The following is a 14,735-nucleotide window of genomic DNA, read 5'->3' as shown; positions in this document are numbered from 1 at the left end:
TCTGGCAACGACTGGCTAATAAGCAGAGCCGGCACACGGAGCGGGGACAAAGCGAAAGTTTAATCTCACCTTCTAATGGTCCCCGCACGGTGGATGGCCGGGTTGAGAAGAGGATAACTAAGCGACCCAGAAGGCTACAACGAAAATGGCTCACACTCCCTCCTGCCTTCCAGAGGACGAACACCCGTTACCGGAACTCCGAGCTGAGAGCCGCGAGAAGAGCAAACCCGCACCCCAGAAGGGAGCATAACCGACACCAAGCAACAAGCGCCAGCTACCGAGACTCAGAAGGCAGAGGCACGAACAACCCAGCCAGCGGGTGCAACCTATGGGCCGGTGCTGACGCCTGGAGCCGATGAAGAGGACAGCAGAGGATAATTGGGACTTTGTCACGACAAGTGTATCGGAGGCCTAGCATGGGTATCGGGTGACTCACCAGACTTTAATCTCTCACTCATGTTTACTTTCATCTGTTTTTTCTTAGTTTTTATTAGTGGAATGTATGCAATCTTTGAACGCTACCTGATATACTTATGCTTATGACTTATTTCATGCCTGTTAACCACTTAAATACTGTAGAGACCCTTGTTTACCACGTCCCTGACTGACTGAGTATGTGTGTTTATGCTCCAGCTACTTCACATAATACAGTCACACAAACGACAGCCTAGGCCTTAAAAACGGCTTATACACCCTTTAGGAGACAGCATGAGTACCATATACTCTATCACTGTAGTATCTGAAATACGTGCCTAGTCTGACCAAAGATACTAGCCTGTGTGCAGCCTTTATATGATAGGAAACATCCAACTAAGCTTCTACATACAAGACGTCTAATCAGAATGTCAGCTGAGTCAATGCCGACTTTACGTTTGTCTATAGCTGACACAGAGGTTTCACTAACGATTACCAGACTTTACAATATAAAATGTGCAATGTTATTCTCTGCCTAACGCATGTTCATAAATGTTGACTTAATGGGCGAGCAACTGCTGTTGTGGCAATGCATGCCTATCTGTTTTTTTTTTCTCCAAGCACAAAAAAATAAAGAATAAAAAAAAAAAAAGTGGCGTAATTCAAAATCGAAGTTTAAGCCATAGGGGGGCTAATGTATTAAAATTAAAGATTAATTTGATTTCTCAAGTGCCAATCTTTTTTTATTAAAATCTCTTCCCCTCCAATTCCTTTTTACCAACTTAAGTGCACAGAAAGTGAGGTTTTGTGGATTTTGATTATGATGGATTTTAAAATGTTGGGAGACACTATGTGTTGCAACACCCTTTTGGATGTTCCTGACATGTTCCGATACTCTAATGTGTAAACATCTAATAGTTCTCCCAATATATAGCATGTCACAGGGGCATTTCAACATATACATTATATTTTTAGAAAAGCAAGTTAGTTGATCTTTAATGGTAAAGTCTTTATTCGTAAATCCCTTGATATTGCCTATATGTCTCTTTTTGCTTTTAGTTTCCCTGCATGCCAAACAACCTCCACACCCATAAAAATCTTTATTGCTATTTAAAATTATTTTCTTTTGATGGATCTTAAGAGGTTAAGATAACGTTGAAACACTCCTTATCCATTGTATTTTTGTATATTTCTTTGTATTTGGACTCTTAAAGGGACATTGTAGGCACCCAGACCACTTCATCTCATTGAAGTGGTCTGGGTGCTGTGTCCCTTTTGCACTTACTGCAGAGAACTGCAATTTTTATATTACTGCTCCAAGTCTGCCCTCAGTGGCTGTCTCCCTTTGGTCCGTTATCTGATGCTGGGCGTCCTCACACTCTGCATGAGGACCTCCAGCATCAGATTTTTCCCTATAAGAAAGCATTGATGAATGCTTTCCTATGGGGAAATCCTAATGCAATTGCAGCCATTGGCCTGTCCTGTTCTGTGTGCTATTTGACCCGTGAACCGTCCATGTCAAGATCACCACCGAGCTGCGGTAAACTTGCATCTAATTTAACACTTGAAACATTAGTCTGGTCAAACCCCCTGTATACCTCTGTTGTTTCCCAAGCCTAGAAGGGATAACAGAGCAGAATGTCATCATGTATCACCTACACTGTGCAGGGTTGCAGAATTAGTGAAGCAGGGATGCTCCATCTATAAAACTGGATGACCCTCCAGGTCTAGCTTCTAGCCAGGCACCCCTTGATCTTACTGGCTAAATTTCTGGATTATATTTATTATTGATTTATTCGTAAAACATCAACATGTATTGCTAACAAAACATGCAAGCATTTGTAGCCAAAATTAATGCAGACATGTAGTTCGAAAGGCACTGATGCCAAAAAGTAACTTTGATGACTTCCATCCTGCAGAACTGGTGATAGGAGCCGCACTCAATCCCAGCAGCCACCCAGTCCTCCGGAGTAGGACCAGCAATTCCACAACGACAAAGCAGCACAATACATTTTCCAGGCACTCAAGGTGTTAAAGCTGCAGGCAGTTTTAATAGAACAAAAGGAACAGCAACGTTTGACAAAGACCTCTTAGCAGGTCGAAACGTTGCTGCTCCTCTTCTACTAAAACTGCCTGCGGCTTGAACACCTCCAGTGCCTGGAAAATTTCTTGTGCTCCATCCTGCAGAAGTGACAATTTAACTGTTACGTTTTACTGTATTATTAAAATAAATTTAAAACTTTGAATGTTGCACAGGGTGCCCGTCATAAAGAGGAGAGATCAGTGTCTATATGACACAAATTTATCTTAATTTATATGCTATATATGACAGAGAGGACCACTATATCTCATAGCTCACTTTGTATTTAACAGACAATATCATAACTCCAGGGAAGTGATGGATAATCTTGGCACTGTATATATTTATAAACTACCTTTCCCCTGATGCTCTAAGGATAACGCTGGTTGAGCAGTGTAGGAAATATATCTCACACCGCTCTGCATTACTAAGATCACAAGTCTCAGCATGAGTTTATCACAAATGTCCGATGTTCGTTGTGACCTTTTAAGAAGTGGGCAGGTAAATGAAATAGTTAAGTGACGGAACACAGAGTGAAATACTTCTTGATTCACATTGACCTTTTTCACTTCCGTACAACTTTTACAATGAACAGGTCCATACATCATTCAGTCTGCGCAGTACCTAATAAATCAATAATGTCATGCAGCAGGGATGTACGTTTTTCAAGCACACCATACAGAACGTGTGGGAAGGACCATACTGTGATAGCCCTACCTGAGGCATAGCATTGCATGATCATGATTTAATTTAGTGCCACCTATTACAAAATGCTCTATTCAGTATTGTATTGGATGAAAAGGAGCGTGGAACTATAAATACATTTGATATGTGTCAGCTGCTGATCTGACAAGCCTATCAGTGCAGTAAAACGATCAAGATGAACTTGGAACAGATGGGGTATTTCAGCACTACAATGACCAAGGACTGATCCGTCTTCAAATTCTAATCTTCAATGAACTCTCTGCTTGATAATATCAAGTGATACCAATTTTTTTCTTCAATTTTAAGCCTCTTTTCATAGAAAAAGATCATGATCCGTAATCATATGTTTCCTAGAAATGGCCTTGCCCCTCTGATTAAATGAATACAAAATAAGACGGCAAAAAACAGCTTATGCGTGATCTAGTGAGTAATAAAAAAAAATAACCCGATTTTTGTTATTATTAATATTAAACTAAGGCAGCTTTAATTTACCTTGCACTGAAAGTTATATGGCTCGGTATGAATTGGAATATTAATGTGCCTGATTAAATATAAAACTGTTCGTAGAAGCGAAGAGTGTTTTTAACCACTTGTTTTTACAATGTTGGCTGATGAGGGAGGATTTTGTTGAGACAAATTGATTCAGAGTTGATTAAATATTAACTGCAGTATGTCATTAATGACATGTTTAAAGAAGCATTTAGAACATGCGTGGTTATTTGAGATTGTTGACATTGCCTTATATGCTTTATATCCCCCTAAGCCAGCAGATTTGGGTACAAATCAAAAGCCTTGAGTTTATTTTTCCAATGTAACTATTTTAGCAGTTTTGAAACTTCTGTAGAGTAATTCAAGTATTGCCAACAGGAGTTTTGGGCAAGAAATAAATGCAATTTACACAATGTTAACCTGGAACATATATATATATATTTTTTTTTCTTTCGTTTTCGCATGTTTCTAAAAGCTTTGTTGGCACCAGTCTTTCGGAGCCTTTATTTGCTCTGCACTTGAAAATTAAGAAATAAAACCTTCATTAAAAGCATGTTGGTAAAACCACCAGCACAACAGTACAAAAAATGCAAGCTGTATGCCAAAGCAGTGCTTGAAATAAACAACACGGTTATTTGATTGACTTAACAGAAGGTTCATGGTCAGACTTTTGTTCACCCTCCGATTTAATGTCTTCTCGCCCCCCCCCCCCACTCATTTGGCAATAATTTGTTCATGGATAACTGTTTTGTTTGAAAGACAGCTAGTTATGAATGTGTTGCTTGTAGCTATGTGATTATACATGGAGAATAGAGGTTCTCGGTTACATATAAAAAAGGTTAATTCACTTGCCATGCAATTTATTGCCATGCATTCTGAGTGGGTGCAGTTGGAACTTTATAATGATAAGGTCAAGTTAGTTTCTAAGTTATATTATGTTATATTAACAATGCAAATGTATGACACAATAAATTAATTGTGTGCTAAAATGCAAATTTTTTGTTTCTTCTTTTTTAAAGAGATCCTGAATGGAGGGGTTTACCTTGACCAGAACAAATTCCTCTGCTATGCCGATACCGTACATTGGCAAGACATTGTGCGAACGTCTAATGCTACCCTCTTACCAATGACCAGCAACGCAGATTGTAAGTATCCTTAACCTTTGCATATTTTGGTTTATTAGACTTGTTAAAATATGTGTTGTTTGAGAACATAATTTTGGAATATTGGTTTTGAGATCAGTAGATGAACTCTGTCCTAGAATAGTTCTGCAATAAATAAAATAAATAACCAAAGTGCTAGACTTTTGGAATGGCTGTTTTAATACCACCCAGCTTGGCCTCGCTACTTACCGTAGCTATTCATTATAAGCCTGAATTGAATTCATAATCTTACAATACCGGCAACATTCATTCCTAGTCCATAGAAGTGGACAATAATCAGGCAATCGTAAAATAGGTCACCTATAATTATTGATTTATCCCTTTTTATCCCGCTGACTTTTCCCTTTTTTCCATTATAGTTTTTGCCCAATACCTTTCTGTATGGACCCAGCACACCCTCCTCCTCCCCCTCCCCCCCCCCCCAATTCTAATATTGGTAAAAATGTATCTCTAAGTACCTAAACAAATAAAAATAGCTTTTCCCTTTCCCGAGGTAAATTTTTATCTTATAGAATCCAACCCCTGTAGTATCTGTTACGAGTTAGCAAGTTTACTATGCAAACTAAAGACATATTAAATGGTATATACAATCCAAAATACCACCACGTTACTGCAGAAAATCCTTGCCAGAGTGTAAAGAACAGATGTACCACTTTGGTAGCCTAGCAAAGGCGCCCAATATGGCATAGATCTCCTGTCAACACCATGTGAGTAGGTCAAAATAATGGGACTGTAAAGATACATAGCCTTGTGCTCACCTGGTAATCCTGAATTACCAAATGAGCACCACTGTAGTTACACATCCTCAGACACCTTAGCCGTTTTTTCTGACGCCAGATGCTGTAGCTCCATCCATTTTAAAGACATGATTAGGCCACAGCCACTACACCACATCCTTACATCATTGTTGCGATTTTGCCTATTACAGGCATTGTGTTAAGCCGGCTATTCTAAAGTCCTGAAATACACTACTATCCTGTGTCTGTTGATTTGGATAGCATAGGTTTAAGCACTTAAGACTTATTCACAAAATTCTGACAACTCTCCAGTCCAGTTATAGTCACAGTGTTGCTATTGTAATTTGGTTTTGATTTCACAAAAATTCACTGTATACTAAATAAAACCCATGCACAAACTGCAATTCTAGAGAAGCATGTATGATGCGAACATACATTTTTGCATTTAAGCAAGCACCAGCCGAGTGGAATATCAGTATTTTTTGTGTAAACTAGACTTACCTTTCAGTGGGGAATTTGATAATTACTTAAATGCTGTGGGGAATCCCATTCGAGTCTACAGTTTGTCTTTCTCTGTGATAGGAATCATTACATTCTGGCAAAATTATTGAAAGACAAAACTCGTTATTTTATTCTATGAAAACGTTATTATCGCTATGACTGAAACTTGTGTCCAAAAAAAAATGAAGCTTCCTAGAATAAATTGGGAGCTAGAATATGAGCTGTGCTGAAGAGCTTATTTACAACATTTATTTATAGTGCTCATCAGACTCTGTATTTGATGCTAAGTTGATAATTTGCAGAAAGCTTGGTCACTTGATCAGAAGAACGAGCATTGTAAGACATGTTGGACCCATATCATCCAGAGGAACTGTCTTTGGATGAGATCATATTCTTCAGAGTTCCATCACAACATAGGGAAAATGTTCTGGGAGGTTCTCTCAGTAGACGTCTTAGTCCCATTGAACTAGGATTCAAAGTTGAGTTTTGTACAAGCAGTTTTGTTCTATGTCAAATGCATCAGTGCTTCTTTTCACCTTAGTAGGACTTTGTGCACCTGTCTCATCTACTACTGTGTCTCAATGAATGGGTCAACATAAGACTTACACAGCATTTAGGAGGCCCCTGCCACTGTCCACAATGAACCGCTGTTAATGGAGCATACCAAATGGAGCTATTCCTAAATGTGTGCCATTACTGACATTTTGTCTTATATAGTGGTCTCTTAATTCTTCTTACAGTCAGTTTTTTTTTACAATGTTACCAGGTACGAAAATTGTAAGTGTGCTTTCAATAGTAGAAGCAAACACACCTTAAAAATGGGTGCTAACTTATTTCAAAGTGATATTTATCTGCAGCCCTTATATCGGCACTGCTCAACTCATTTTATAGGACGCTGTACTAATGTTGGAAAATAGAAAAAAGAAAAAATGATCGAGGGTTCTAACACATAGACCCAAGATCATAGCTTGGATATCTGTTAATAGAATGGTCGAAATAAAAAATAAATAAATAAATAACTTTATTGAATATATACACAACCTTAGCTACTTGTTTGTAAAACAAAAAATCAGTGGAACCCAGAGAGGAGCTATAAGAAGCTCAAAATGTCAGCTAGCCGCTGGACTCTTAAATAATTGCCTGAGGTAAGATAGAGTGAAGCCTGTGGCTAGTACTATCTAGAAGGTGGATTCACAGACCTCCCAGTGTGGATACAAACCTTACTTTCCCTCTAGGACATAAATTACAGTTGCAAAAAGTCTGCTGGACTATAACAGGATGTATCTAGTATGAAGCTGTAACCTAAAAATTGCAAAAGAAAAAACAGCTGAACTGTATGAAAAGACTAAACTAAATCCTGTTGCACTAATACAGAGGCTCTAAGTGCTACGCCTGGCAGGATCTGACTAGATAATTAAGGAGACCTTGAAGAGAGAACGTTTCTCAATCGAATACTGCTAAAATATAACAGGAACTGCAAAAATCTCTGATATTCTAGTGCTCTAGATCCTAAATAAAGATATAGTTGCTGCCATGCCCTGTAGCTACTAAGTAGAGATGCCCCTAACCAGCAGGAAAACCGCAACTAAGAGGCTCTTACGAACGGCTGACAACCCCCCCCATAATGAAAGAAAATGTGCTAAACAAAACGTGCAAATAAAATGACATAATGCCTAACGCGTTTCGGCGCTACTAAAGCGCCTTTGTCAAAGGCCGGATAAACCATGCTGTCTCCACGGTGTTCTTTTATATATGCCGGGAGAGTTCAACACTCCAATCGCTATTGGTGGGCGGGTGTTCATTCGCACCAAAGTGAGGCTTGGAACTCACCGTGCGTTACGAGACACTTCCCCTCCAAAACTATCGCCCTTTCGGCACCGCCCTTGGCGAAGCTCCGCCTATTGGGGTGTATACTTTTTATTATTGCCGATCCTACCGTCCTAATCTGTATTAACTCCTTGGTGACTGTATGTCCGAAAATGCAGATCCCCAAAAAAGAAAAAACAAATAAATTCTAGGCAGTATTAAAATGCTGCCTTATATTTACTTGAGATCCTAGGGATTACATACACTACACCATCAGGAAGTATATATACATACATTAGTCGTAGGGTTGGTTGAGTTAAAGTATATTCATATTCATATAGATACCCGGGCTAGCTATTATGAACACCACCAAAGGAGTCTATTCAGGTGCAGAGTTGTAGTATAATGAATTAATAATACAAAGTGACAGCTTATATTCATACATAATAAGTCATAATAATGAAACCAAACTATAATTACTGGTCTAAATATTGATGAATTGGGTAAAAGAGAACCCCTCATTCAATCCCTTTGGTGACATGGTATCCAATTTGCTTATCCAGAAGCATTCCCTTCTTCTTAAAAACAAATCAAAATTGCCACCTCTATTTCCCTTACAGACACTTTCAATGCCTGCAAATTTCATGGCTCTTGGTGAGTCATTGTGGTATTGTCTCATATGTCTAGCTACTGGGGTGTCTCTCAATGATGTTACAGAGTGGACATGCTCCATTACCCTTCTCTTAAAGGGGCGTATGGTCTTCCCCACGTATTTCATACCACAACTGCAGGTTAGGAGATAAACCAAACCTGCAGTGTTGCAGTTGAAGAATTGTTTAATGGGGATGTGAATTGTACCTGTGGAGTCGGATAGAGTCTTAGAGTCTTTGGCCATAAAACAACATGCGACACATCTGCCGCATTTGTATGTGTGTCTGTGAATCCACCTTCTAGATAGTACTAGCCACAGGCTTCACTCTATCTTACCTCAGGCAATTATTTAAGAGTCCAGCGGCTATCTGACATTTTGAGCTTCTTATAGCTCCTCTCTGGGTTCCACTGATTTTTTGTTTTACAAACAAGTAGCTAAGGTTGTGTATATATTCAAAGTTATTTATTATTTTTATTTTTATTTCGACCATTCTATTAACAGATATCCAAGCTATGATCTTGGGTCTATGTGTTAGAACCCTCGATCATTTTTTCTTTTTTCTTTTTCAAGTTTACCAGGGTTACCCCCTTTCTTTGGATATCTGGTAGACATCACATAGGGACCTTTATTGGGAAGCTGTGACTTTCTATGTTAATGTTGGAAAATAAAAACAATATTAAGATGGAGGAGCAATCAAGTGTTAGGAATAAATTAGATACTCTACATGGTTTATGAAAAGGTTACAACAGCAGAAGTAATTAGAACAAATGTCCTTCTGAGCCAAGTATGGCCCCTCTGCTGATTATATCATTATTTGATTATATGGCCTCCTTGTTGGTTGGGCATAATTAGCATTATTAACACTCAAGGGCTCTTAGGTTGAGATATCCCTGTGGAGGTATTATTGATCATATGAGCTGACAATGACCCTCGTAGCTGGGTCTTATGGCTCATAACATTGTTTAATAGTCCTTATGTTTGGTTGATATTACCTCTTGAGCGGAGTGTTTTTGCTGGAGTTGGAAAACATTGCTTTCATTTACATCAGGTTAGATGTGAAATAATCTGGTCTTGCAGCAGTCATTTGTGCTCTGGAGCAGCATTCCATATGAGGTGAGTAATTTAGCACAGAAAATGTTAAACGGCTCATTGTAGAAACATAAATTGCAGTTTACATTATATCAAATACCCAGTGCAACTCCATGCCCAGCGTCCTTTATATAAACCTCGTCCATACTACACTACACTACTCATTACAGAGTGCCATCAAATATTTAGCACTTTGGCTGCGGCCAATATTGTTTTCCATAATGACTAAACATCAAGGATAATAACAGGGATCTCTGTCCTCCTAGTTAAATAATCAGTTTGATGTTCCCTCGTGTATCTTACCTTCTGTTTCCCAGTCTTTATTCCCAACCATTTGACCTTCCTAGTTTCTCTACTGTCATTAAGCTGCGCGCTGGGGAGCAGAGACAGAACAGCCAGCTCCCCCAGCAGAGCCAGGTGTCTGCCCGGCCCCAGGCACTGACAGCCCACCGGGAAATTTTCTAGCTATCCCGGAGGGCCAGTCCGGCCCTGAGTTTGTACCTCAGGATAACTTAGATAACATCACTGCACCATGCTGCCCTTCACATCAGTATGAAGAGCGCACATCCCATGATGCCACACTGATCAAGTATGAAGCACCAGATTTTCATACAGCAGTGAATGTAGTCTGCCACCATCGGGGCACAGATCTTAAGATCCTTTTATGTTTTTTTCATGAATGGACCAACCATCAGATGTCAACTCAACTCCCCATCTGACTTATGGAGCTCAAGTAAATATCTTAGTCTGCTTCAAGTAACGCAATCACCTAGGAGCTGTACTAACAGATATTGGTGTTCACGTCTGCTCTGTACATTTACATCCAATCAAATTACAAGCATACAAAAAAAAAACAGCAAATTGAGAATTTATCAAGACTTACTATGTACTTTAACTTTTTAAGAAAGGGATCTCTCCCTACGCTGTGAACGTAGAAATCAGAGCAGTTGTGAAAGGAAGCTGCAGATGGCAAACATACTGCACGTAGCCGAATAAAACATGATATTAAGACTAATTTATTATCTGCAAATGCATGTCATATTATAGCAGGAACATTTTCCGCAAACTGTTCACTTGTCAAATGGCTGTTTGCAGTTGAGCCCACAGCTTTTCAGATCCAATTAGTCACAGAAAAAGCAATCACAGGCAAGACACAGAACCTTCTCATTTGTCTTGTCTTCTGAAGGTTGATGATGTTGTACATGGGGGATAATAGGTGATGCACAGCTAGAAAATATCCACTGATTTGTCTGACATAAAGGCCTAATCATATGATCGGCCCTTGTGTTTCTTAACAACTGCCACCTTCTCATTTTATGTGTCTGCCTGCATCTCGATACCATATAGACCTGTAGGTACAAATACTTAGGTTACCCAATCACTTCTAAAATTGCATCATTTTATTTATTAAATCAATTTAATAAAGTAAAGTAAGGACAGCAAATGATCTTGAATAATAATAATAAAAAAAAAGCTTTGCACCAAACTTGGTGGTTTGGTCTTGGGGTTCTCCATTCTCAGGTCCTCTACTAAAGATCAGGGAGTCTGATGATTCTGCCCATTATTTTAGCTATTTTAAAACAGATCTCTTCTGGATAGAGATCTGGATGTCTAACTGAGATTTGCGGAAGCCATTCTCTGAGTACTACAGTCACCACTGGGACTGTTACTTCCTTCATTTTCCACATTCTAGCTAGCTCCTCTTTCAATCATTGGCATTTGTTTATCTTCTTCTTGATGGTTTGGTCACTGGGTTTTGCTACATCTAATTTTGCAATATTCTGTACTTTGCTGTCTGGATATTCCTTTAACACTTTGGACGGCCATTTTGTGATGTGTTTTTGTGTTTCATGGAGGACTGTGGCCTTGACACTCGTTAGACTCCGACCTCCTTCCTTCCAGTTGGTGTACAGTCTCTGTGTGCTGGAATTAGGGTATACTTCTTTATGTATTGTAAGGAGTTTCTAGGCCTTGATAGCCATGATGCATGATCTTCAAATGCTATGTAGCTCACAGCTTACAGTGCCAAGATTCACAGTTTGTAATGATGACACATGCGGCTTAGGAGTGGCTGATTGCTGGGTGCCAAAGAAGATCCCGTTTTTGTCAAACCACTTCCAAGAAACTTGACTAAAAAGTGCTGGATGGGCCCAACAGAATATTGGCACCATAACAATTATACTAAATTGTAGTGGTTATGGTTGTTAAAGTGCAGATACTGGTGGTCAAATAAATAAATTATCCACATATTAAAACTGTCAAAATACAGAGCATATCTCAGGTTCAATTACATTAGCATTATGGCGAACATAGGCAAACTATATAAGTATGAATGTGATAATGTTAGGCGCATCTAGTGACTGAGTGGTGAAGTCACTTGAGGGTCTTTTAAATACATATGTGATGCTTATAGTGTACAGATACTCAGCCATAATTATGGAAGCATTAAAACGATTTACATCAGAGAGTAGATAAAAAAAACTAGCGGCGCCTAGTGGTAGCATATGGTAATTCATTTTTGAACAAGGGGTCGATTAAAGCTTATTTCATAAACGTCTGCTGGACGACAATTTTCTTATTCGAGTTTTACTCTTTTTAAAAAAAAAAAAAAATTACCATCTATATGCGCACGCTATGCTGATGCAATGCATTACAAGGCTTTCATTAAATTATTTTCAGGAATGCTTTTTCCCAGTACAAACCTGCTGAGTAAGTCATTTATAGCAAGGCCAACATATTGTATTTAAAGGATTTACAGACATATATCTGTGCTTTAGTTAAATACAAAGTGAAGCTCCATATACACTCATATACCAAACATACTTAGTTGCCAAAACATAAAATCTTTGGAGCCAATGTGGTAGGTGTAACACCACTCTTCTGCTTTAATGGACACTGCATTAGTGGGTTTACTTAATAAATGTTAATTTGCATTGAATAGAAAATTGATTAAAAAGAGAATTGCAGAGTTTGGGCAAAAATAGCTGATTTGTAAAAAAAAATACAACTCTGCTATAGTCATACCTGGCTGTTTTGATAACAAATGTGCAGCTTAGTTTACTTACACTACAGTTCAGTGTTAAGTAATTAATCCCATACAAATATCACCCCTTTTACCCTGATGGGTGTCAAAACATAAGGTTTGTCTTTTCTATTTAAGGATTTAGACAAAGTACCAGCTAGTTTGTAACATTTTGCATTGGTCGATCAGAAATGTCCAGTGTGCAAAAAAAATCCAAGCTGTGACTATGGCTGAGTTGGAGATTTTTTTCCCAAATCAGCTTTTTTTTGCCTCCGTCATTACTTACGGGTTTAATTTTCAAAAATGAAGAGTTTATTAAATAACCGTGACCGTCAGAGGAGTACCCTGGGGCGGAAATGGATTTTGCCCCTATTCCGAACTATAAAAAGAAACATAATGGAGGAAATTACCTTTAACTTTCTTTTATTAGAGAAATTACACACACATTGAAATTCATGTACACATGCATATACATACACGTGCACATTCCCACTTACTTTCATGTACACACATACTTTAATGACATTGATACATACACATACATACATACATACACATAGACTCAGAATCTTACACATAACACACACATATTAATCCACACACACACACTCATATACACACTTGATTTTTATTTTAATAAATACAAAAAAATGGATTGTTGTTGTCTTTCTAATACTGAGGCCCACAATTCACAAGTTCTTACCTGGACCGGGAGAACTTAAATGGTACATCATCCCTGGTATCTGGGGAGGGGGGGGATGGGGGAATGGGGGGGGGGGATGGGGACTTCATGGTTTATGGTTGTTAAAATTTTATTTTAAATCACAAAACATATTTATAATGGACACAAGGCAAGATCTAATTATTTGCAATTTGCGATACAAATCAGTTTATATTCCCCCCCTCCGCCCCCCTGTTTTTTTCTTAGTTAGGTTTTGTATGGTAAGCAGTATCAATAAATGTGATAACAGAAGCAGAACGAGGCATTCCTGGGGAGCAGAGAACACTAACGATGGAACTAGTCTAAACGGTGACTCTATCTACACAGCTGGAATTCAATAATCAACACATTCTATATTTGGGGCAGGTTCTCAGGTTCCTGTATTTATTGTTTTGTATACTATTCAATATCCTTCTCTAATTCCCGGCCTACAATCCTCATAGCACACAACAGTGTGTGTTATGTTTTTGCATCTTCACGGATGGATTAATAAAAGGGCTCAGTCACATAAAGAACCATTAGGAATCATTGCTCACTAATGCAGGGATATCCCAAAAACCAGCAGTGTTATATGCCTATAAGGACAAGTGGTTGGTGTTTGGAAACCTTGTTCTAATTAAAGAATGGAATTGCTAAATTATTACGTAACGTTCTAAGTTTATCAGATAACACATAGGGGGCTTGTTGACTGTAGAAACAGCAGTTATTGTATCCAATACACTTTGGTACTGGCGAATTACCATACAATGGGAATTATTCACAATTGTCAGTATAATCCATGGTTTGGTTTAAATAGCTGTGTTTAGGGCAGTGCTCCATTATTAAGGGTGACTGAAGAAATGCAGGATGAAGCCTAAAACACAATGTTAGTTATATGACACTGGGAATACTGGCAAAATCGTAGAAAGATGATTCCCTGCAATTTGTGTGCCTAAGGTTGACTTTTTCCATCACTTGAGATGACACACAATAGAACATTTTGAATATGCCAAGAAAAATATACAGGTTATTCAGAATCCAGTGAGGCTAAAAATAATAACAAAAACCAAAGTTGTAGGTGCGCAAAACAATATGAGAAATAGCGACCAGGAATGCGCACCTACAACTTTGGTTTTATATATTTTGTATTTTGGGGGTTTCCTATATGAGAACTCCTTGTAAGTTTCTGCATTATTTAAATATCCATTTGTAGCAATATTTTGTTTAGTTCCTGTTGCGCAAACTCAGAGGTAACTGTGAAGATAAAGATATAGATGATTCAGCATCCAGGATACTGTAACTAAGGAGAAACATAGATAGATGATTCTGCATCCAGATCACTGTAATTTGGTTATAAATCTGCGGTGGAAGTGGAAC

General features: G+C 38.5%; 1 protein-coding gene across 1 annotated transcript in view; it reads left to right on the top strand.

The window, feature by feature from the left end:
- Positions 1-14,735, top strand: part of ERBB4 (erb-b2 receptor tyrosine kinase 4) — a 797,331-nt gene that overhangs the window by 500,157 nt on the left and 282,439 nt on the right. The window contains exon 4 of the mRNA XM_063429955.1: positions 4,708-4,833. Coding sequence (XP_063286025.1) covers positions 4,708-4,833 — 126 coding nt within the window. The remainder of the gene's footprint in view (positions 1-4,707; positions 4,834-14,735) is intronic.

This window comes from Pelobates fuscus, chromosome 8 (genome assembly GCF_036172605.1).
Source record: "Pelobates fuscus isolate aPelFus1 chromosome 8, aPelFus1.pri, whole genome shotgun sequence".
Taxonomy (NCBI): Eukaryota; Metazoa; Chordata; class Amphibia; order Anura; family Pelobatidae; genus Pelobates; species Pelobates fuscus.
The sequence above is the reverse complement of the archived record's forward strand: the minus strand, read 5'-3'. Positions and strand labels throughout refer to the sequence as shown.